General features: G+C 42.3%; 1 protein-coding gene across 6 annotated transcripts in view; it reads right to left on the reverse strand.

Moving 5' to 3' along the window:
- Positions 1-1,309: 1,309 nt before the first annotated feature.
- The window catches only part of MEIKIN (meiotic kinetochore factor), an 86,554-nt gene continuing 62,500 nt past the window's right edge, over positions 1,310-25,363 (reverse strand). For 2 of the 6 annotated variants that reach the window (XM_051844190.2, XM_051844189.2), the window contains exons 12-14: positions 23,951-24,070; positions 14,970-15,093; positions 1,329-3,026 (exon numbers count right to left, since the gene is read on the reverse strand). In XM_051844190.2, the coding sequence (XP_051700150.2) occupies positions 2,995-3,026; positions 14,970-15,093; positions 23,951-24,070 (276 nt within the window). In that variant the 3' untranslated portion in view covers positions 1,329-2,994. Of the gene's footprint in view, positions 3,027-14,969; positions 15,094-23,950; positions 24,071-25,363 lie in introns of all 6 variants that reach the window. The other 4 variants (XM_051844188.2, XM_051844187.2, XM_051844192.2 and 1 more) reach the window with 4 other exon arrangements.

Genomic DNA, 25,363 nt, shown 5'->3' on the forward strand with positions numbered 1-25,363 from the left:
AGCTGAAGACAGACTTTGTGCGTGTTTGTGTTTTGAAGCGGGTAGGGAACAGTGGAGGGGTCCAGTGAGAAAGCAGAGAGCATTCTTTTTAGTAAAAATACATGTAAATGGGTGAAGAATAATAGGCTGGCAAGAAGAACATATGGAGTCAAGGGAGAATTTAAGATATAAGATGATTAAACATTTTTAATTGCAGGTTAGAAACTTAAAGTCAAGCAGGAGAGGTTGAAGATAACTATCTGGAAAGTCTGGGCATCATATTCTTTATATTGTTTAAATAAACACATATGCGTGTGCACAATATGAGATAATGAGGCTATGCATAACTGAACAAACCATGTTGAACTGCACCTGGGAGTATTGGGGAAAAGCGCTCCAGTTAAAAATGTTAAAATGGAAACGACATCAGGCCTTTTATGCATTTTTAACTGGCTGTTTCAGTACTTATGACCTGCAAAGTTTTTTTAGGTGTAATTTGAAAATATAACTACACTCAAATATGAAGTATAGGGAGTAGACATTTAGCCCAGTGGTTAAGACACCTGCATCCCATATTGGAATGCAGGGTTCAGTACAGCTTTGGCTCCTGACTCCAACTTTCTGCCAATTTGGACCTTGGGTGGGGGCAGGGGGGCCCTAGTGATGGCTCAAGTAATTGAACTCTTGCTACCCACATGGGAGATCTGGATTGAGGTCCCAGTTCCATCCCTAGCCTAGCCCCATCCCTAGCCCAGACCCAGCCATTGTGCATTTGGGTAGTCAACCAGCAAATGAAAGGGCTCCACATACATACAGGACTCATCCTGCCTTCCTGAAAAAAATAAAAATAAAAATAAAATAAAAAACAAGAGTGAGTATATTGGTATTTGGTATAGCAGTTAAGACACTACTTGGGATGCTCATATCCTATATCACAATACTTAGGTTTGAGTCCTGGCTCTGCTCACAATTCTAGATTTTGCTAATGTAGACTCTGAGGGGCAGCAGGTGATGGGGCAAATGGTTAACCCCCTGCCTTCCATGATGGGAGACCTGGACTGAGTCTCTGGTTCCTGGCTTTAGGCTGGCTCATCCCTGTCTGTTGTGGGCATTTGGGTAATGACCCAGTGCATGGGAGATCTCTCCCTCTCTACCTCTCTCCCTCCCTCCTGTCATCCCTCTCCTCCTTCTTTCTCTTCAATAAAAAGTTGTTTAAAATTTTTAATTCAAAAAATGAAGAATAAGTAATTAGATACTAAAGTAGAGGAGTCCAGTTCCACAGTTTACTTTTCTGAGGTCACAGACCACTTTGAAAATGTGATAAAAAAAGAAATAGAGAGACCCTCTCTTTTCAGAAAAAGATGAACTCATTTTCTGTTCATACTCTCTGAAAAAGACTGAAAGACCTCTGAGGTCTGCCCACAGATAAAAGTCAGCACAACCTTCTCCTAGGATTTGCCAATAGGAATTCTCTTAGGCCTTCTCATGTTCACCAACCAGCAGGCTACTTCTACTTTTCTTCCTTGTAATCACCATCAAAACTATGTCTTCTACTACTAAGATTTGAAGGTCAACCTCTACTCCTTCCTCCCTCTGACCTTTTCCTGAGTTCTTGTTTATAAATGAAAAATATTAGACTCAAATAGTCCTGCATTCAGATGATGGCTCCATCACATGCTATTATATTACCTGGTCAAGTATGTAGCTCTCTGAGCTTGCTATATTTTCCTTTTCTGAAATACGAAACTATAAAATGTTTATCTCCTCTAACCCTACCAGGTCCACTCCAAAAACCAAGTACCATTCTTTCTCACAGGAACCTACCACCTGATTAAGAATTGTCAAAGAATTTGTTCTCATTTTCTCCCCTCCCTCTTGGATTATAAACTCCTTGAAGGCAAGGAAAAGGACTTGTGTTTCATTTCTCATTCCCCTGCAGCTTATCACGTTTCTACTTTTAAAACTACCACAAGAGTTGCTGACATAGTTGAGTACTGATTTAGAATTCACATCTAAATTTTGGTCTAGCCGCCATCATTCAGGTTATCCTCTATATTTCCTCAGCATGATTTCATATTTCAGCTCCAGATAAAAATCGCAAACTCATAAAAAGCACTGTTAGCGGCTTAAGGCCTTGTCAAAATATCTATAAAAAATATCTCGTTATGGTTCCTATTTAAAATGAATGTTCTTTAAGTAACATAACCTCAGTTTATAGATTTTATAATTTTCCTTAACAGTTAAGCTGCTTTGAAAGCCTGTGTCTTTTTTACTTTTATGTATAATAATAGTAAAACTATCAGACTTAAGATTTCACCACCAGTTGTATAACTACCTTCTGTTCACTGACATAGGACAGCTGCTTTTTAGGAAGAGTACTGTCAGGTTGCCACAGGTTATATTAAAAAAAAAAACCTTACAGATACTGTTAGCAAAAATAAAGGTTGTTTTGGTATGAGATAACGTATTAAATACCTGGTGTATGATTGATTGTATGTATTACACATTCCCTGCTTCAGCAAATCTTGAGTATAGAGTTTCTTTCAGTCAGACCTGGAATTAGGTCTCTCACTCATGTGGTTTCAATTAAGTTCTGTTAAAAATAGCTTGTAATATAAGCATGTTCATTTTTAGCACTTCAACAACTAATCCATACAAAGGATAAACTTTGAGGAAGAAAGGCAAATCAAAGGAAATTACACCATTACCTAGTGTTGGCTCTTTATAAATAGCAAAACCATCTATTTTAGTATATAGTCTTCTAGTAACGACTCTTCAGTTCTTATTAAATAATACAAATACATATACTTAAGAAGCATATCAAAGATTATTTCATTAATCTTAACTGTTTAAAAGCACATGACAAGAACATCAATAGAAATTCATCACAGATATATCACAAATAGTTGGAGACTTCTGAATTTTAATTTCATATAATTTCAGGCAGACACTTTGCTTTACAGACTTTGACTTCACATCCATATCTTCAAAGTAGTAAAAATTCAGTCACAGTTGTTATGTCTTCCTGTTTGTTTTTGTTATAATATCTGGAGAAAAATACAACAATACATTGCTTCACACACAAGCAGGTATATGACAGTTATTAAAACCAGTACCTGTGGGGGACAGAGCTCTTGATGTCCAGAACATTCTAGTTCCCCCATGAGGTCAAGCCTCAGAAAACAAATACAGAGCCGATTTTTTAAAAAGAGGGGAGAATGGCTGGCGCCGTGCCTCAATAGGCTAATCCTCCAGCTGCGGCGCCGGAACACCGGGTTCTAGTCCCGGTCGGGGCACCGGATTCTGTCCCAGTTGCCCCTCTTCCAGGCCAGCTCTCTGCTGTGGCCTGGGAGGGCAGTGGAGGATGGCCCAATGTCCTTGAGCCCTGCACCCACATGGGAGACCAGGAGAAGCACCTGGCTCCTGCCTTTGGATTAGCACGGTGCACTGACCGCAGGGTGCCGGCCACAGCGGCCATTGGAGGGTGAACCAATGGTAAAGGAAGACCTTTCTCTCTGTCCCTCTCTCACACTGTCCATCTGCCTGTCAAAAAAAAAAAAAAAAAAAAAAAAAGAGGGGAGAAGATAGCTGGCTCAGCCCTTCTTGGACATGCTGAAGCCAATCTCTCTTGAAATGTAAGGAGACCGGGCCGGCGCCGCGGCTCACTAGGCTAATCCTCCGCCTTGCAGCGCCGGCACACCGGGTTCTAGTCCCGGTCGGGGCGCCGGATTCTGTCCCGGTTGCCCCTCTTCCAGGCCAACTCTCTGCTGTGGCCAGGGAGTGCAGTGGAGGATGGCCCAGGTGCTTGGGCCCTGCACCCCATGGGAGACCAGGAAAAGCACCTGGCTCCTGGCTCCTGCCATTGGATCAGCGTGGTGCGCCGGCCGCAGCGCGCCGGCTGCGGCGGCCATTGGAGGGTGAACCAACGGCAAAAGGAAGACCTTTCCCTCTGTCTCTCTCACTGTCCACTCTGCCTGTCAAAAATAAAAAATAAAATAAAATAAAATAAAAAGAAATGTAAGGAGACCTACTTGAGAACATTCCCATGGGAAATCTGACAAAGACTTACCAGTAGTCATGCTAGGGCCTCTGAACTCAGCCTTGTACACCTACAGAAGTCGCTTAGTTGCGCTTCTCACCCTCGTCCTCCTCAGCCACCACTCAGGCCAAAGTCCCTCATGTTCTCCTATTCACCCCTCCCAGGCATTCTCCTACATTTTGTTAGAGCTGAACCCAGGTTCTTCCCAGATACAGTATTCCAGGCACCTTTCTCTCCACATCTTGTACCAGGAGATCCAGAATGGAGCCAGCCTTATCCATTTTCCATTTCCTACTATGAAACACCTCATCTTACCCTTTGGCCTGAACGGCCTACATTAATGGTTCTGAAATTCTGTGCTATCATAGAGGTACCAGAGACTTTAAAATCCTGGTATCTAGGCCATACTTCACACCAACTAGGTAAGAATTTTTGAGTGAGGAACCCAAATATCAGACAACAATGAAAGGACAAAGTTTGAGAAGAGGGACCTATATTTTGCTATTCAGAGTCGGTCCGTGGACAAGAAAAAATAGGATTACCTACAAGATTGTTCGAAATCTACAAACACAGGTCCATTTCTAAACCTACCAAATGAAATCTGCATTTTGTCAAGATCCCCAGCAACTCACAAACACATTAAGGTTTCAGAAGCATTGGCTACAGTACTCTCTAGTCCTCCTTGTCTTTACAGACACTGCTTACTCACATGTTACACATTTTGGAAATTACTGCAGTCATCCTCTCCCCACCAACATCTGGGTAACTTTCCAAAGAGGTGATCAGCCCACCCAACCACCTAGTTTCACCTACCCTTCGCCTCCTCAACCTTCACATATAGATCTAAAGCCATGGCATATATTTTTTTCCTGACATTACAGAGAAGTCTTCATTTCTGGAACTTTACAAAACTAGAGACCTGAGAGTCATGATCTAACAATCTTTTTATCTCACCACTCTGTATCAGGGCCTAGTCAATGACTAAATTGTAAATTATAACAATAAAAAAAATTTGGTTTATATTAGTTCTCAAACTCCAGAACTCCCAAATCAGATTGCAAAGAATGACCTGTATTTACATTATTTATAAATTCCTCAGGTGCTCTGTGCACCAGATTTAATGATATATTGGGAGCCAGCACGGTGGCGTAGTGGGTAAAGCCACCGCAGGCAGCGCCAGCATCCCATATGGGTGCTGGTTCGTGTCTTGGCTGCTCCACTTCTGATCCAGCTCTCTGCTATGGCCTGGGAAAGCATGGAAGATGCCCCAAGTCCTTGGCTTCTGTACCTGCGTGGGAGACCCAGAAGAAGCTCCTGGCTCCTGGCTCCTGGCTCCTGGCTTCGATTCGGCACAGCTCCGGCCGTTGCGGCCAACTGGGGAGTGAACTAGCAGATGGAAAACCAACCAACCAACCTCTCTCTCTCTCTCTCTCTCTCTCTCTCTCTCTCTCTCTCTCTCTCTCTCTCTCTCTCTGCCTTTCCTTCTGTGTGTAACTCTGACTTTCAAGTAAATAAATAAATCTTTTTAAAAAATAATTTATCAGGTCAGACCCTATTTTTTCAACTTTGTTCATCAGGACTTGTGCAAGATTCTCATCTGGAACTTCTGCTTCTAGGCTCATTTATTTCCACTTCACCTCAATGCTTCTTGCGAAAATGATTAAATGAAAAATAAATCTTACCAGGAGAAAGTTGGTTTAGCAAAGGAGGCTCTACACTATCTGCCTCCCTTTTACTACTCAAGCACGGAGTCCAGTTGTCACTCCAGCCTCATATAACTAGTTCTTTAACTACCTGAGAATGCTTTATGCATCTGTGCCTTTATTTATCCTGGTCCCTATGCATAGAAGGCTTATGATAGGGCGGCACTGTGGCTCAATAGGCTAATCCTCTGCCTAGCTAGTCCCGGTCGGGGCGCCGGATTCTGTCCTGGTCACTCCTCTTCCAGGCCAGCTCTCTGCTGTGGCCCGGGAATGCAGTGGAGGATGGCCCAAGTGCTTGGGCCCTGCACCCCATGGGAGACCAGGAGAAGCACCTGGCTCCTGGCTTCGGATCAGCGCGGTGCACTGGCCGCGGCGGCCATTGGAGGGTGAACCAATGGCAAAAGGAAGACCTTTCTCTCTGTCTCTCTCTGTCCACTCTGTCAAAAAAAAAAAAAAAAAAAAAAAGGAAGGCTTATGCTCACAATATTCCTGGGGGATTCAGATCACTTCCCACACAATTTCCTACCTTCTCTGTTTACCCACAAACAGGGTCCCACATATATTTCTTTTTTTATCTTTCATTTAATAAATATAAATTTCCAAAGTACAGCTTTGGATTACAATGGCTTTTCCTCCCCATAACTTCCCTCCCACCCACAACCCTCCCATCTCCCGCTCCCTCTCCCATTCCATTCACATCAAGATTCATTTTCAATTATCTTTATATACAGAAGAGCAATTTAGTATATATTAAGTAAAGATTTCAAAAATTTGCACCCACACAGAAACACAAAGTGTAAAGTACTGTTTGAGTACTAGTTATAGCATTAATTTACATTGTACAACACATTAAGGACAGAGACCCTACATGGGGAGTAAGTGCACAGTGACTCCTGTTGTTGACTTAACAATTGACATTCTTGTTTATGGCATCAGTAATCACCCTAGGCTCTGTCATGGGTTGCCAAGGCTATGGAAGCCTTTTGAGTTCACCAACTCTGATCTCATTTAGACAAGGTCATAGTCAAAGTGGAAGTTCTCTCCTCCCTTCAGAGAAAGGCACCTCCTTCTTTGATGGCCCGTTCTTTCCACTGGGATCTCACTTGCAGAGATCTTTCATTTAGTGTTTTTTTTTTTTTTTTTTTGCCAGAGTGTCTTGGCTTTCCATGCCTAAAATACTCTCATGGGCTCTTCAGCCAGATCCGAATGCCTTAAGGGCTGATTCTGAGGCCAGAGTGCTGTTTAGGACATCTGCCATTCTATGAGTCTGATGTTTATCCTGCTTCCCACGTTAGATCGTACTAGGCTAATCTTCCCACACATATTTCTATAAAAGTACTTGTATCTCCATTTGATTTGTCTTACATATCTGATGTCCTCTAGAGAACATACACTTTATAAAGACAATGTCATTATCTCAATACCACCAGCAACTACTTCTCACATCCACACTTAATAAATGTTTGTTGAATGAGTGAGCTGGCCAACAAAAGAACTTCCTCTTTTCATGCAGGAGCCACATGACACCAAAACAACTGGCTTAAAAGGGCTCTCTGATCTCAAACTAGTTGAATTTATTTTTCCCCAAAGAACTCATCTCTGTATTTGTACTAAATTAATGTATCTGTGTCAGAGACCATAACAAACTTCTAATATATTCTTTTTTAAAAACTATTTATTTATTTAAAAGTATGAGTTACAGAGAGAGAAGAAGAAACAGAAAGAGAGAGAGAGATCTTCTACTCGTCGGTACACTGCCCAAATGGTCCCAACATCCAGGGCTGGGTCAGGCTGAAGCCAGAAGCCAGAAGCTTCTTCTTGGTGTCCCACAGTAGGTAGCAGGGGCCCAAGCACTTGGGCCATCTTCTGCCACTTTCCCCAGGCCATTAACAGAGACTGGATCAGAAGCGGAGGAGCCAGGGCACAAAACCATTGCCTACATGGGTGACAGTGTTGCAGATGGCAGTTTTACCTGCTACTTGCCATCCATGTGGGCACAATGGCAAGGGCTAGGCCAAGCCAACGCCAGGAGCTTCTTCTGGGTCTCTCTAATGTGGGTAGCAGGGGCTGAAACACTTGGATCATCCTCTGTTGCTTTTCCTAGGGAGGGAGCTGGACTCGAAGTAGAGCAGCTGGGACATGGTTTGGGGCACAAACCGGAGCCTCTATGGGATGCTGGCACCACAGACAGCGCCTTTACCTGCTGCACTACACACAATCTTAAGACTATCAAAAGTAAGCCTTACCCTGTGGTCCTGATTAGATTACTGCCAACCAGCTAAAACTTCAAATGCCAGGACTAAAAATAGCCTGGTGCACACTTAAAATAACATGATCACTAGTTAGTCTGGGGCTTTGCTATTTTTACTAAAGGAAAAGCAGACACAAATGGCCAGAGGTTGAAAGGGAATTTCTTAAATGAGAAGACTGCTGTTACTGTGAGAACCTACAGAGAAGCCAGGAGGTGGCACCATTAGTTCAACTAATGGGAGTGGGATGAATATCTTTGAAACTAAAAACTTTTGGTCTGAACACTGAAAAAAGAACCCCACAGCCACATTTTGGTTTTGATTTGTTATGTACTTAAACCAAAGAATTTTGACAATATCTAATTTAGTAAACTAATAACACAGGCCAAAAAGATCAAATTAAAACTTTTTCTATCTTTATTTTTAACTTTATATTACTGTATAAAATATACAAAGAAAAGTACACACAAGTATACAGCTTGATGAGTTTCGACAGATATAACACACAAGTATATATAGCACCCAGATAATGAAACAGAACTTTACCAGCACCCTAGAATTCCTCCTCGTGACCCCTTCTAGTTAACAGCCCCACTCCAACAAGGGCACCCATTATTGTAATCTCCAAGATTATTTTTTCCTAGTTTTGTACTACATATAAATAATATTAGATGTACTCTATTATATCTGGAATCTCACATGAAATTCAACAATATATGTGTATCTGTATCATGTAACTGTATCTTATAGATTCTCATAGCTATTTAGCACTCCAATGAATGAATATGCCACATTTTTTTATATCTATTTTACATGATGGGTATATGGATAGTTTCCAGTTTGGGGATATCATGAATAGCCTAGAATACACACACACACACACACACACACATACATGCACACACACACTATAGTCAGGGATATTCCTAAAAGTGAAATTTCTGGGTCTCTATTGGCCCTCCACCTCAGTGACATTTCTAGGGGTCTAGTGGCATAAGAGACATCCCTTCTAAGGTAAAAGACAGGAGGCAGAATGCCCTGCCCCGTTTGGATTTTAGAGGCAATATATTCCTCATTTGGATGTACTACTCCAGCCTATTTACCAAGTGACCTAAAAAGCTTCTAGATTTGATTAAAGGCCAAGAATTAAAGAAGTCTCTACGTCACATACAGGCTATACTGCAAGATGCTGTGACACTGGGTGCCGTAGACCCTGTAGCCCCAGTGATGCTTGAAGTGTGGCAGATGGAGATGCTGTTTGGGTCCTTGGCAGGCCCCTGTACGTGACTCACAGCAAGAACTTAGGACTCTGGAGCCAAGTATTGCCATCCTCTGCAGATGGCTACTCTCCTTCTGAGATACAGCTTTTGGCCATTCCTGGGCCTTAGTAGAGATTGAACACTTTAACATAGGCCACCAAGTTACCAAGGAAGCCAAGCTGCACTTAAAAAATTTTGTGTTGTCTGACCCATCAAACCACAAATCTCGCGTGAAGAGCAACACTCCATTACCAAACGGAAGTGGTGTACAAGAGACTGTGCTCAAGCAGTCCCTGAAGATAAATGTAAAACAAGAAAGCGCCCAAAGGAGTCTCACTCTCATTACATCATCTCCTCTCCCCCAGCCTGCACTTGGGATGACACTGAGAGCTCTCCACAATCACTTGGCTGGAGAAGACAAAGCCCAGGGGTTTCTTTTTTGTTGTTGTTGCTATTTTTTAAAAACAGATTTATTAATAGAGTACAGAGTAACAGAGAGGGAGAGAGTGATCTTCCATTTGCTGGTTCATGCCCCAGATGACTACAACAACCAGGGCTGGGCCAAATTGAAGCCACAAATTCCATCCAGTTCTTCCACATGAGTGCAGGAGCCCAAGGACTTGGGTCATCCTCCACTGCTTTCTCATTAGCAGGGAGTTGGATTACAAGTGGAACAGCCGGAGCTCAAAATGGTGCCCAGATGGGATGCTGGTAATGCAGGCAGCAGCTTAACCTGCTGCACCACAGATGGTTCCATTGTAGTCATCTGGGGTGTGAACCAGCAAATGTACATAGGCAGCATTGAAGAGTGGACAGTAACAGCCCTTCCAACTCCTTTCTGGGATATCCCTGGAAAAAAAATGGAGAAATCTTCCCAGTGTGCAAAACTTTGAGCAATGCACCTGATTGCTGGCTTCTTTGAAAAGAAAAATGGTCCGATGTTTGACAAGAAAATTTGGAAAGCAGTAGATATCTTTCTCTGAATGGGCAAAAATGTACATGAAGATATGTTCCATGTAAATTGTCATCAAAAGGTAACCTCAGCAGAGGAGGATTTTAATAATCAAGAGGTAGGCTAACTAATTCAGCAGATGGCAGTGAGACTCTTGCCCTAGCCACCTCTATCAAAACAGGGCTGGGAAAAGAGGGTGACAGATTCCTTTTGTTCTTGGCTGATGAACAAATTGCTCATGGTGTGGCAGGGATGGAGGTTACACACTGGCTCAAGAACAAGGGCTTCTGCTAATCAAAGTTAGCTGGGGTACAAGCACTTTCGAGCGTTCAATATGTCTTCAGCAGGGACCAACACTGAGCTCCCAACATAACAGTATTCCTGGGGGCAATCAGCCAGCTTTCTGGCGGCATGCTGATTACACTGGACCTCTTTATTATGTGTTCTCACTGGAATTGACACCTGACAGAGTTTGTCTTTCCTGTACACAAAGCTTCTGCAAAACTACCATCTATGAAATTCCTTAAGGGAATTCCTTTTCCATGGTCGTGGTACTCTACACAATGCTGCTTTTGATCAAAGAACTCACTTCATAGTAAAACAAGTACAACAATGGGCCTACACTCATGGAATTCCCAGGTCTTGCTGTATTCCCCACCATGCCAAAGCAGCTGCCCTGGTAAGATGATAGAATGGCCTTTTGAAAATTCAGAGAGCATCAGCTAGGCTGCAAAATGCAGAATTCTCTAGAAGGCTGCACATAAGGTAAATCAGTGTCCAATATATGGTACTGTCTCTCCCATAGCCAGGAATAAAGGAGGCAAAAATGGAAATGGTACCACTTGTTATTTTTCCTGGTAACCCAGTAGAAAAATTTTGCTGCCTGTTGCCATGACTTTATTGTTCTGATGGTCTAGAGTTCTCAGTTCCAAAGGCAGAATTATTCCACAAGGGAAAATAACAATTCCACTAGCATGGAAGTTAAGACTCCATCCAGCCACTTTGGGCTATTCATGCCTCAAAATCAACAGGCCAAGAAGGAAGTTATGCTGTTGGTTGTTGGTTCAGGTGCCTCACCCAGACTACTAAGAGGAAACTGGACTATTACTCCACAATACCAGTAAGGAACTCTAAGTGTGTTAAAATTTAGTATCTCTTAGTATTATCAGGTCCTACGATTAAGGTTAATGGAAAACCTTAATAACTCAATCCAGGCAGGCCTACTAACAGCCCAGATCTATCAAGAATGAAGGTTTGGGCCGGTGCCGTGGCTCACTAGGCTAATCCTCTGCCTGCGGTGCCAGCACCCCGGGTTCTAGTCCCAGTTGGGGCGCTGGATTCTGCCCCAGTTGCTCCACATCCAGTCCAGCTCTCTGCTGTGGCCCAGGAAGGCAGTGGAGGATGGTCCAAGTGCTTGGGCCCTGCACCCGCATGGGAGACCAGGAGGAAGCACCTGGCTCCTGGCTTCGGATTGGCGCAGCACGCCGGCCATAGCAGCCATTTGGGGGGTGAACCAACAGAAGGAAGATCTTTCTGTCCCTGTCTCTCTTTTTCTCACTGTCTATAACTCTCTTTGTGTCTCTCTCTCTCACTGTCTAACTCTGTCTGGCAAAAAAAAAAAAAAGAAGGTTTGAATCATCTACAAAGTAAAGAACCATGACCACCTGAAGAGTATACTTACTGAAGCTACAGGGGATGTGGAATGGGTAGTGGGAGAAAGTAGTTATAAACACAAACTATAATTGTATGATTGGTTAAGCACACTTTCACTTATTCCCTTACCATTTAATATAATATGTATTAATAGTAGTTAACTTTTTAATCATAGTTTTTAAGTTAAAGGACATCAAGAAGGCTGAACATCATATAAGGACCTTGTATCCTCTTCTGGAGAAACTGTCACACATGTTTGGCTTTGTGCAGGGCAACTGTATCATGTTAGACAGATGGAAGACTTTTCTTTATTTGGAAATTAAACATGGCTTAAGGAAAATATATATGATGTATAATTGATAAGGGGTGGATATGATGATTCAGGCCATATTATGTAACTATTCAAACCCTAATCTAAATGTTGCTGTGAAATTATTTTGTAAATGTAATTAACACCTATAATAGTTGACTTTAAGTACAGGAGACTATCCTGGATAATGTGGGCAGACCTCATCAAATTATTTGAAATACGCTAAAAGGAAAATTGATTTTTTCTGAAGAAGAAATCTGCCCATGGACTACATGACCAGCGTCCGCCTGTTTAGTGTTCAGACTTGATCAGCCAAACACTACAATGTGTAAGTTAATTCCCTGAAATAATTTTGTATATACACATATGTGTGTATAAGTATACATTCATACATACATGTGTGTGACATATATGTGTTTGCAGTTTACAAATGGCTTAGTAACAGGAGTATGTGCTGAGAAACATGTCATTAGGCAATTCTATCATTGTGTAAACATCATGGAATATATTTACACAGACTTAGATGGCTACAATGTCACTAGGTAATATGTTCTTATGGGACCACCCTCATAGATGTAGTCCACTGTTGACCAAAATGTCATTATGTGGCATGTGACTGTACACATACACATATCTCCTTCTGGCTCTGTTGCGTTGGCAGGATTCTGTCTGATACAGACAACTGCTATTCCCTAACACTATGCTACTATTATCAGATAGAGATAGAAAGACATTTATTATGTGGTCTTTGCCCTTGCAAATTTCATAGCCCAAGGGTTATGAAACATCAGCAATATACATTATATTAGGTAACAGTATATTACGATCATAGTTAATTAATTACTTATTCATATAAATTCGAGAAGAGGGGGAGGAGGAAGACGGAGAGAACCCAAGGCACATGGAAATGAAGAAAAGAATCAAGAGTGGGCAGCTTGGTTGAAGTTATACATAATTATTAAATTTTAATGGCTTCATTGGCTTCTTACTCATAAAAAGTTCTAAGGTTCCACTGAGTAATTTGAATGGGCAAAAATGTACATGAAGATATGTTCCATGTAAATGATCATCAAAAGGTGTAAATGATCATCAAAAGGTGTAATTTGATGTTGTTCTTGAAATGCAGTAAGGGGAGCAGCACAAAAAACTAATCTAGGGTCAGCACTATGGTGTAGTAGGTTAAGCATCTACCTATAGTGCTGGCATCCCAATGGGTGTTGGTTCATGTCCCAGCTGCTCCAATCCAGCTCCCTGATAATGGCCTGGGAACGCAGTGGAGAGTGGCTCAAGTGCTTGGGAGACTTGGAAGAAACTCCTGGCTCCTGGCTTCGGATCCACGTAGCTCCAGCCATTGCAGCCATTTGAGGAGTGAACCACTGGAAGGCCTCTCTGTCTCTCCCTCTCTCTGTCTGTAACTCTGCCTCTTAAGTAAATAAATAAAATAGAGGGAAAAAAAAAAAAAAACGAGGCCACTTGGGGAGTGAACCAGCAGATGGAAGACCTTTTTCTTTGTCTCTGCCTCTCTGTAACTCTGCCTTTCAAATAAATACATAAATCCTTAAAAAAGAAAAAACTAATGTGGACTTTAAATGCCTTAAGGGATTGAGTTCCCTTCCACTACTTGGTAGGAGTATGACTTCAGACAAAGTACAAATTACTTTAAGTGTGAGTCTTAATATATAAAATGAGGATAACAGTACACATCCTATATATCATAAAATCATATTGAGAAATAAGTGAGGTATGAGAAGGTTCTCAGCACAGTGCCCTTCACAGAGGAAGTGCTCAACCAATGTTGGGTGAACACACAAACAAAAAAATCTACAATTTTAAAAACAAGGCTATTCTAGGGGCTGGCGCCGTGGCACAGTAGGTTAATCCTCCGCTGGCATCCCATATGGGCGCCGGTTCCAGTCCCAGCTGCTCCACTTCCAATCTAGCTCTCTGCTATGGCCTAGGAAAGCAGCAGAAGATGGCCCAAGTCCTTGGGCCCCTGCACCCGCATGAGAGACTGGGAAGAAACACCTGACTCCTGTCTTCAGATTGGCGCAGCTCCAGCCATTGCAGTCATGTGGGGAGTGAACCCATGGAAGGAAGACCTTTTTATCTGTCTCTCCCTCTCACTGTCTGTAACTCTACCTCTCAAATAAATAAATAAAATCTTAAAAAAAAAAAAAAAGGATACTCTAAATGAAACTCAAAAAAAAAAAAAAACCCCACTAAATTTCAAATAGTTATAAGAGGAAATGTGGGGCCGGTACTGTGGCACAGTAGGTAAAGCTGCCATCTGCAGTGCTGGCATCCCATATGGGCACCGGTTCAAGACCTAGCTGCTCCACTTCCAATCCAGCTCTCTGCTATGCCCTGGGAAAGCAGTAGAAGATGGTCCAAATCCTTGGGTCCCTGCACCCACATGGGAGACCTGGAAGAGGCTCCTGGCTCCTGGCTTTGGATCAGCGCAACTCCAGCTCTTGAGGACAATTGGGGAGTGAGGCAGCAGATGGAAGACCTCTCTCTCTCTCTGTATAACTGACTGTCAAGTAAAGTAAATAAATCTTAAAAAAAAAAAAAGAGGAAATACACTCAACAAATACATTGTATATCAACGACATAAGCTAATATTTTAGAAGTTAATTTTTCAGAAAATGAAGCATTTATCTTTAAAAATAATTATTTTACTCAGATTCTAAAACCTTACCATTTCTACTTTGTACATGGACTCTCAGGATATACTTTAAAACTGAATTTCTTATGTACACAAGGAATTTACAATAAAATCATTTTATATCATTCAAAAAGAATGTTTTGCATTCATAGTACACTACCTTGAGGAATATCTTTGGGAGGAGAATATTTTTTCTTCTTCACAGTAATACCCTTACTTTTCACTTGTCTAGTACCTGGTGATGCCCTAATAATACAACACATTTCTGATGTATTTGAAGGAAACTGAAAAAGAAAGAAAAGCAGCATTGCATGAATCCTCTGGGTACAGTATTTACATCTGCTTCGCTTCAAAAGCAAACAGTTTCAAAAACCATATTTTCTTAAAATATTTTATTTATTTATTTGTGCTCATATGGGACGCTGGCCTTGCAAGTGATGGCTTAACTACTGTGCCTTAACACTGCTCTGCACAGTGTTTTTTTGTTTGTTTGTTTGTTTTTAAGATGTATTCATGTGTTTGAAAGAATTACAGAGATAGAGAAGAGACAGACAGAGAGGTCTTCCATCTACTGGTTCACTCCCCAAATGGCCGCAAGAGACAGGGCTGGGCAGACCAAAGCTAGGGGCCAGGAGTTTCTTTTGGGTCTCCCACGTGGGTACAGGAGCCCAAATACTTGGGCCATCTTCTGCAGCCTTCTCAGGCCATTATTAGGGAACCAGATATGATGCGGAGCTGCCAGGACTCAAATGGGTGCCCACTGCAGGCGTCAGCTTTACCTACTACACCAAAATGCAGCTCCCTGTCCCCCTCCCCATTGTGGTTCTTACAATGGCTTCTCCCCAGCTCAAGCAGAATATTGTAGTATTTTTCCTATGGTTACCTTAGGAAAACAATTAACTCTTTAACGGAAACAGAGAATAAGGACATTTCATGTACAGAGGAACAAACATAAGGATGATGACAAACTTCTTACTAGAAACAACACAAGTGAGCAAAGAGCTAGGCAATATTTTTTGGTATGGAAAGAAAAAAATTGTTACCTAGAATTCTGACTCTAGCAAATTATAAAGAATGAAGGCAAAAGTAAAGGCTTTCTGGGTATAAAAAGCTCAAATAATTAACCATTAATAGATTCAAACTTCAAAAAATACTAGAGGGGCTGGCGCTGTGGTGCAGTGGGTTAACGCCCTGGCCTGAAGCACCAGGATCCCATATGGGCGCTGGTTTGTTTTGTTTGTTTGTTTGTTTGTTTTTTGACAGGCAGAGTCGACAGTGAGAGAGAGAGACAGAGAGAAAGGTCTTCCTTTTGCCATTGGTTCACCCTCCAATGGCCGCCGCGGCCAGTGCACCGCGCTGATCCGAAGCCAGGAGCCAGGTGCTTCTCCTGGTCTCCCATGTGGGTGCAGGGCCCAAGCACTTGGGCCATCTTCCACTGCACTCCCGGGTCATAGCGGAGGGCTGGCCTGGAAGAGGGGCAACTGGGACAGAATCCGGCGCCCCGACCGGGACTAGAACCCTGTGTGCCAGCGCCGCAGGCGGAGGATTAGCCTATTGAGCCATGGCACCAGCCAAGAGCGCTGGTTTGAGACCCGGCTGCTCCACTCCCGATCCAGCTCTCTGCTATGGCCTGGGAAAGCAGTGGAGGATGGCGCAAGTCCCTGGGCCCCTGAACCCGCGTGGGAAACCCAGAAGAAGCTCCTGGCTTCAGATCGGCACAGCTCTGGCCGTTGTGGCCAATTGGGGAGTGAACCATCAGATAGAAGACCCCACACACACACTCCGCCTCTCCTCTCTCTGTGTAACCCTTTCAAATAAATAATAAATACATCTTTAAAAAAATACTAGATAAAGTCCCTTAGGCAGAAGGAAAACAATAGTAGAAGGAAATGTGAATCTATACAAAGGAATAAATAGCACTGGAAACAGTAACTATTACATTAAATATACAAGATTATTTTTTCATATATAAAACTTTTAATGGGGCTACCCTTCTGACATGGTGGCTTAAGTTGCAGCCTGAGGTGCTAGCATCTCATATGAGTGTCAGTTCAACCCCTGGCTGCTCCACTTCCAATCCAGCCCCCTGCTAATGCACCTGGGAAAAGCAGCAGTAAATGGCCCAAGTGCGTGGGTCCCTACGACCCATGTGGGAGACCCAGGTGGAATTTCAGGATCCTGGTTCAGCCCTGGATGTTGCAGTCATTTGGGAGTCAGCCAGCAGATGGAATCTCTTTCTCTTTCTCTTTCTCTGTCTCTGTCTCTGTCTCTCTGTTCTCTCTCTCTCTCTCTGAACTCTGCCTTTCAAACCAATCAATCAATAAGTCATTTTTAAAAAAGACTTTTAATGATCATTGTTTAAACAGTGTGAGGTTTATAATATATGGGAAAGTAAAATACATGGTTAAAACAGCAAAAAAGATGAGACAGGAGAAAAGGAAGGACTCGACTACCTATAAAGATGAGTACTGTAAACTCCAAAGCAAACATTAAATAACCAATCAATGGAGCCAGCCTTTTTGGGCACAGCAGTTATGCTGTTGTTTGTCATGCAAACATCCCATATGGGAGTGTCAGTTTGAATCCCAGCTGCTCTGCTTTCAATCTAGCTTCCTATTAATATGCCTGTGAAGGTAGCAGATGATGAGCCCCTGCTACCCATGTGGGAGGTGAAAATGCACCTAATTATAGACTTTCAGAATACATGGAACAAACAAAAAAGACAGTACTGAAAGGAGAAATAGACAATTCTTCAGTACGGAAAGAAAATTCAATTTTTTTAATAACTAATAGAAGAGGGTAAAAAAAAAAAAAAAAAAAAAAAACCAGATTCAGTCACTTTGAAATCACTACCAGGACCAGCGTTGTAGCATAGTGGGCTAAGCCTCTGACTGCGGCACTGGATTCCCACATGGGTACCAGTTCAAGTCCCAACAGCTCCTCTTCTGATCCAGCTCTCTGCTATGGCCTGGAAAAGCAGTAGAAGATAGCCAAAGTGCTTGTGCCCCTGCACCTGCATGGGAGACCTGGAAGAGGCTCCTGGCTCTTGGCTTTGAATCAGCAGAGCTCTAGCCACTGTGGCCAATTAGGAAGTAAACTAGCAGATGAAAGATAGCTCTCTCTCTCTCTCTCTCTCTCTCTCTCTGTAACTCTATCTTTCAAATAAATAAAATAAATCTTTTTCAAAAATTCGAAATATTTTGACAGGAAATAACACACTTCTAAATAACCCATGGAGGGCCGGCGCTGTGGCTCACTTGGTTAATCCTCCACCTGCGGCGCTGGCATCCCATATGGGCGCTGGGTTCTAGTCCCGGTTGCTCCTCTTCCAGTCCAGCTCTCTGCTGTGGCCCAGGAGGGCAGTGGAGGATGGACCAAGTGCTTGGGCCCCTGCACCCACATGGGAGACTAGGAAGAAGCACCTGGCTCCTGGCTTCGGATCGGCACAGCGCCATTTGGTGAGTGAACCAACAGAAGGAAGACCTGTCTCTCTCTCTCACTGACTATATCTCTACCTGTCAAATAAAAAAAAAAAAAAAAAAACACCATGGATCAAAGAATACATAAAGAAGGAAAGTGGACAGCACTTTGAATTTCATGAAAATGAAAATACAGCATGTAAGAAGTTCAGGGAAATGTATAGCATTAAACACCTAACTAGAAAAAAAGAAATACCTAATCAATTACCACAGTTCCTATTTAATAAAGTATAAAATTAAGCCCCAAATAAACAGATAAAAGAAATAATAAAGGTCAGAACAGAAATCAGTGAAATGCAAAATAGAAAAACAACAGAGAAAAATCACTAAAACAAACCTTCTAGCCAGACTGATCACATAAAGAAAAGAAAAGACACAAATTATCCAAACCAAGAATGAGAAAGATTACAGGTTGACAGCATAGCAAAACGCTAACAGAGGAGAGGGGCAGGGGTTTAACTTAATTGTTTTGGCATCTCTTGGGATGCCTTCATCCCATATCAGAGGGCCTGGGACCAAGTCTAATACAGATTTCAGCTTCCTACTAACATGTACCCAGGGAGGCAGCAGGTGATAGCTTAAGTACTTATGCCTTACCACCCTCATGGGAGACTTAAATGGAAATCTCAGCTCACAGCTTCAATTTGGCCTACCCCTGGTTGTTGCATCCATTTGGAAATGGAGCCAGCAGATGGAGCCAGAGATCTTTGTCTTTATATGTATTTCTCTCTCTTCACTACCCTTCAAATAAAATAAATAATTTGTAAAAGAGTAAGAGCCGGCATTGTGGTGCAGCAGGTAAAGCTGCTGCCTGCAATACCAGCATCCCATATGGGTGCTGGTTTGAGTCCCAGCTGCTCCATTTCTGATCCAGCTCCCTGCAGACGCTCCTGGGAAGGCAGCAGAGGATGTCCCAAGTATATAGGTCCCTGCCACCATGTGGGAGACCAAGAAGAAGCTCCTGGCTCTTGGCTGGGTCTGCCCTAACCATGGCTATTATGGCCTTTTGCAGAGTGAACCAGTGAACAGACACTCTCAGTCTCTCCCTCTATCTGTAACTCTGCCTTTTAAATAAATAAAATAAATCTTTAAACAGAAGAGAAGGAAGGAAATAAAAGAATAATAAAGGAATATTATAAATACATGACAATAAATTGACAACCTATATAAAATGAACAAGTTCCTTGAAATATGTGAACTATCAAAGTGCACTCAAGAAGAAACAGGTAAGCTGAAAAGTTCTAAAGTGACTTTCCATGTTTAAAATTATTTATTGGAAAGTTAGAAGGAGAGAGTGAGTGAGAGAAAGAGAGACAAAAACAGCATGCACTCCCATCCTTTGGTCATTCCCTAAATGCCTGCAATAGCGAGGCTGGGCCAGGATGGAGATGAGAACCAGGAGCTCAATCCAAGTCTCTCAACTACTTGAGCCATCATCTGATGCTTACTAGGATGTATGTTAGTAAGAAAATGGAACTGGGAGCAGGGCTAGGTCTCAGACTTCAGTATGGAAGTTGGTGTCCAAAGCAGCAGCTTAACCACTATGCCAAATGTCCTCTGCCCTAAAATTATTTTAAATATAAAGTCTCCCAACCAAGAAAACTGCAGCCCTGATGGTGTCACTTGTGAATTCAAGCAATTAAAGCAGAAATAGTACTATACTTTTTTTTTTTTTCCAGAAAGTTGAGGAGAATCTTTTTCAACTTACTCAGAGGGTAGCATTACTCTGCTACTAAACCCAAAGACATCAGAAGTACAGATCCCAGCCAGCGCCGCGGCTCACTAGGCTAATCCTCCACCTTGCGGCGCCAGCACACCGGGTTCTAGTCCCGGTCGGGGCACCGGATTCTGTCCCGGTTGCCCCTCTTCCAGGCCAGCTCTCTGCTGTGGCCAGGGAGTGCAGTGGAGGATGGCCCAAGTGCTTGGGCCCTGCACCCACATGGGAGACCAGGATAAGTACCTGGCTCCTGCCATCGGATCAGCACGGTGCGCCGGCCGCAGCGCGCTGGCCGCGGCGGCCATTGGAGGGTGAACCAACAGCAAAGGAAGACCTTTCTCTCTGTCTCTCTCTCTCACTGTCCACTCTGCCTGTCAAAAAAATAAAAAAAATAAAAATAAATAAAAAAAAGAAGTACAGATCCCACAAAACTGATGTAGATATCCTGAACAAAACTTTTAGCGAATCCAACAATATCCAAAAAGAACAAATAAACTATGACTGAGTGAAGTATATATAAGGAGGTAAAGCTGGGGGCCGGCGCCATGGCTCACTTGGTTAATCCTCCACCTGCGGTGCTGGCATCCCATATGGGCGCTGGGTTCTAGTCCCAGTTGCTCCTCTTCCAGTCCAGCTCTCTGCTGTGGACCGGGAGGGCAGTGGAGGATGGCCCAAGTGCTTGGGCTCCTGCACCCGCATGGGAGACCAGGAGGAAGCACCTGGCTCTTGGCTTCAGATCGGCACAGCGCTGGCTGTAGCAGTCATTTGGGGAGTGAACCAATGGAAGGAAGACCTTTCTCTCTGTCTCTGTCTCTCTCACTGTCTATAACTCTACCTGTCTAATAATAATAATAAAAAAAGGAGGTAAAGCTACACTAACAACAGAAAATTTAATAAAATTTATCATGTTGGCAAGCTGAAAGAGAAAAATTACATGATAATCTCACTAAGCACAACATTACATTTAACAAATTCCAACATTCATTCCTAATACAAACTCTATAACGTTTTAGGGATAGGAGGAAACGTCGTCAACTTAACAAAAATATACATCAAATTTAACATCGAATCATTGAGTATTTCTCTCTAAATATAGGAAAAAGGCAAAAATACCCTAGTCATGATGGCTTCAATGCTGAATTCTATCAAACATTTAAAAAACAAATACCAACCCTTCTTAAACTTTGCCAAAAAACTGAAGAGGAGGGAACTTCTCATAATTCATTCAATAAAATCAACATTAAAAAAAAAGTAAACAAAGTCTACAACACTACAAGAAAAGAAAACCACAGGCCAGTATCCCCCTAGGAACACTGATGTACAAATCATCAACATACAAGCAAAGTGAATTCAGTAGCATATTAAAGGATTACAGGCCATGACCAAAAGGGATTAGTTCCTAGAATGTAAGGATAGTTTAACATATAAAAAGTAATCTATATAACACAGCACAAAGAGCAGAATAAAGGGGGGAAAAATGAGCATTTCAACTGATGCAGAAACAACATTTAAACAAATTTAACACCTTTTAAAGAAAAAAAAATCCAACAAAGTAGCAACTGTAGCAAACTAATTCAACAAAAATAAAATTCACATGAAAACTCCACAGTGGACAACACATTCAGCAGTAAGAGACTGAAAGCTTGTTTCTCTAAGATCAAGAAAAAGGAAAGGATGCTTGTTTTTTCAAGACAGTACTAGAAGTTCTAGACAGAGGAATTTATACAAAGAAGAAAGAAAGAAGGCAGGGTTGGGGGAAGATAGGGTACCTGAATAGGCAATGAAGAAGTAAAATTATCTCTGTTAACAGATGATGTGATGTATATGCAGAAAGACTTAATTTTAAAACTGTTGAAATAAATGAATTCATCCAGATAGCAAGCTATAAAGTCGACACACAAAAATAATTTTCATTTCCACACACTAAGAATGAACAACCTGAAAGAAAATTGCAAAAACATTTGCACTGGGATATACTTGGCTCCCCACCCAGGAGACAGCAGCTTGAGACATTGCCCCATGCCAGTGAAGAGTACCTCCATCGCCCCATGTCAGCAGGAAGTAGCTCTAAAGACAGATTATCGTCCCTCTACCCCTCTTGGAATTTTGGGACTAATGTAATCCCATACAAATCCTGCTTTATAAAAAACAAAAGGGGGGAATGTTAGGAAACTGGCGCAGTTTTAGCCAGGTGGCCACATGGCCCAACCTCTGGTCAAGCTCCACCCCCATCCTAATGGGATTCGGGGCTCCTGCTTCCCTGCCCGCCCTCGGGCAAAGTTTTAAAAGGGCCTGTTCCTGAACACGTGCTCTCTTGGTTCTTCTCTCTAGCCTCCTCCTCTGGTCTCTTGGCTCTCTCTCTTGGCTCCTTTCTGCTCTCTCCTCTTTCTTGGGTCCTCTCACCTCTCTTCTCTCCTTGCTAGCTCCTCTCCTCTCTGTTTCTCTCTTATACTCTCTTTCTCTCTCCTTCCCTTCGCTGCACCTTCACTCCGGTCTTTCCCTTAAAAAAAATTTTTTTGCACTTATAATAGCATCAAAAACAATACTTAGGAATTAACTTAATCAAAGAAGTGAAAGATTTATATGGTGCCAGCATTGTGGCACAGCAGGTTAAGCTACCTGCAATGCCAGAACAACATATGAGCACCAGTTCAAGCCCTGGCTGCTCCACTTCCTATCCAGCTCCACGCCAACACGCCTGGGAAAGCATGGAAGATGGTCCAAGTTCTTGGGACCCAGCTACCCATGTGAGAGACCCAGATGAGGCTCCTGTCTTCGGCCTGGCCCAGCCCCAGCTGTTGACTCCATTTGGGAAATGAAGCAGCAGATGGAAGATCTTTCTGTCTTTCCCTCTCCCTGCAACTCTACCTTTCATTTTTTTTTAAAAGATTTATTTTATTTATTTGAAAGACAGAGTTACAGAGAGAGGTAGAGACAGAGAGAAAGGTCTTCCACCTGCTGCCTCACTCCCCAGATGGCTGCAACGGCCGGAGCTGTGCCAGTCCGAAGTCAGGAGCCAGGTGCTTCTTCCAGGTCTCCCATGTGGGTGCAGGGGCCCAAGGACTTGGGCCATCCTCTACTGCTATTACAGGACATAGCAGAAAGCTGGACTGGAAGAGGAGCAGAGAGAAAGGTCTTCCAACTGCTGGTTAACTTCCCAAATGGCTGCAACAGCCAGAGCCGGACTGATCTGAAGCTAGGAGCCAGGAGTTTCTTCTGTGTCTCCCAAGTGGGTGCAGGGGCCAAGGGCTTGGGCCATCTTCCACTGCTTTCTCAGGCCATAAGCAGAGAGCTGGATTGGAAGAGGAGCAGCTGAGACATAAACTGGTGCCCATATGGGATGCCGGCACTGCAGGTAGAGGCTTAGCCCACTACACAACAGCACCAACCCCTGGAATTTTTAATATTACTAAGACATTATTATAACCCAAAGTGATCTACAGAATGAATGCAATCCTTATAAAACATCCAATGTCATTCTCTTCAGAAATAGAAAATCCCATCCTAAAATTCATATGAAACCACAAAGGACATCAGATGCCAAAAGAATCTTGATCAGAGCTGGAGGACTCACACTTCCTGGTTTCAACATGTACTACAAAGCTACAGTAAGGCACCAGCATAAAGCAAAGCAAATAGATCAAAAGAATGGAGAGCCTAAACATAAACCTGGAACATACGACTATTGACAAGGGTGCCAAGACTATTCAAAGTTGAAATAGTTATGCATCAAAAGATTCCATCAACAGAACAAAAAGGCAATCCACAGAGGGGGAGAAAATATTTTTAGCATCAAAAATCTTATAAGGGATTCTTCTTCATATACAAATAAAAGATGTCAGCTTCAACTATGTTACAGATTTATTAAGGTATCTAACATACCATGTATCTAATATAACAACAATTACTTCCTGCAGCAGTTGAAGGGGTATTTGAAAATACTACCTCATTTGAAGAATTTTCTTGCAAACTTGACACAGGAACAATTTCATTTGAATTAACATAATTGCTGACATTTGGACACAATTCTTCAGAAGATGCTTTTTGCACTGAGGACAAATCAATCTATAAAAGAATATATTGCTCTTTTGTAGAAAAATGTTGCAAAATAATTATTTTTAAGTAATTAAAAGAAAGCTGAAAATAGTATCTCATTGGAATTATTTTCTTGTGGACTTGATATTTGAACAATTTCATCTATATGAATATTATTACTGACATTTGGAAATTATTCTACAAAAGATGTATAGTTAACTATCTACAAACCAATCTATAAAGAAGGTTATAATACTCTTTGCTTTAGTGTTTTTTAAAAGAATTAATTACTTATTTGAAAGGTGGAGTGGTAGAGACAGAAGGAGATATAGAGAGACAGAGATCTTCCATCCAGCGGTTTACCCCCTAAATGTGCCAACAGCCTAAGCTAGGTCAGGCTGAAGCCAGGATCTCATCCAGGTATCCCATGTTGATGGCAGGAACCCAGGTACTTGGAACATCATCCACTGCCTCCAATGTACATTAAAAGGAAGCTGGATTGGAAGTACAGAATAGATGGGACTCAAAGCAGGCCTTCTGATACGGTGTGCAGGCAACCCAAGTGGCAGATTAACCTGTTGCATAATGCCCATCAGAATATTATTTTTAAGTAGGAATTTTTGTTATACCTCATATTTTTCTATTCATTCATTCAATAAATATTTATCAAATACTTACTAAATCAAAGTCATCTACCCAGCAACCACACTTCCTAGAATAATTTCCCTTGCCTTTTTTTTTTTTTTTAAGATTTATCTATTTATTTGAAAGTCAGAGTTACACAGAGAGAGGAGAGGCAGAGAGAGAGAGAGAGGTCTTCCATCCGATGGTTCACTCCCCAATCCGAAGCCAGGAGCCAGGAGCTTCATCCTGGTCTCCCACGTGGGTGCAGGGGCCCAGGGACTTGGGCCATCTTCCACTGCTTTCCCAGGCTACAGCAGAGAGCTGGATCAGAAGTGGAGCAGCCAGGACTCGAATAGGCACACGGAAGGGATGCCAGCACTTCAGGACAGGGCGTTAACCCACTGCACCACAGTGCCGGTCCCTCCCTTGATTTTTTTGTAATGCAAACTTTTCCCACTGTTCTGTGCTTATCTTCTTTTTGCACAACAACCAAACATCAGATTTTAAAATCTCTACCTCTAAAATACAACTCTCTTCTGAGCACCACATCCATACCTCTATTAGGTTACTGAAATCATCACATATTTCTGTATCAAACTGAAAATATCTAAAATTAGACACATGATTCCTACTTCGTAGATGAAGACTCCAAGCGTTGAAATACTGACCAGCTATATCTGACTAGGGTAATTTGACTTG

Source organism: Oryctolagus cuniculus, chromosome 6 (genome assembly GCF_964237555.1).
Source record: "Oryctolagus cuniculus chromosome 6, mOryCun1.1, whole genome shotgun sequence".
Taxonomy (NCBI): domain Eukaryota; kingdom Metazoa; phylum Chordata; class Mammalia; order Lagomorpha; family Leporidae; genus Oryctolagus; species Oryctolagus cuniculus.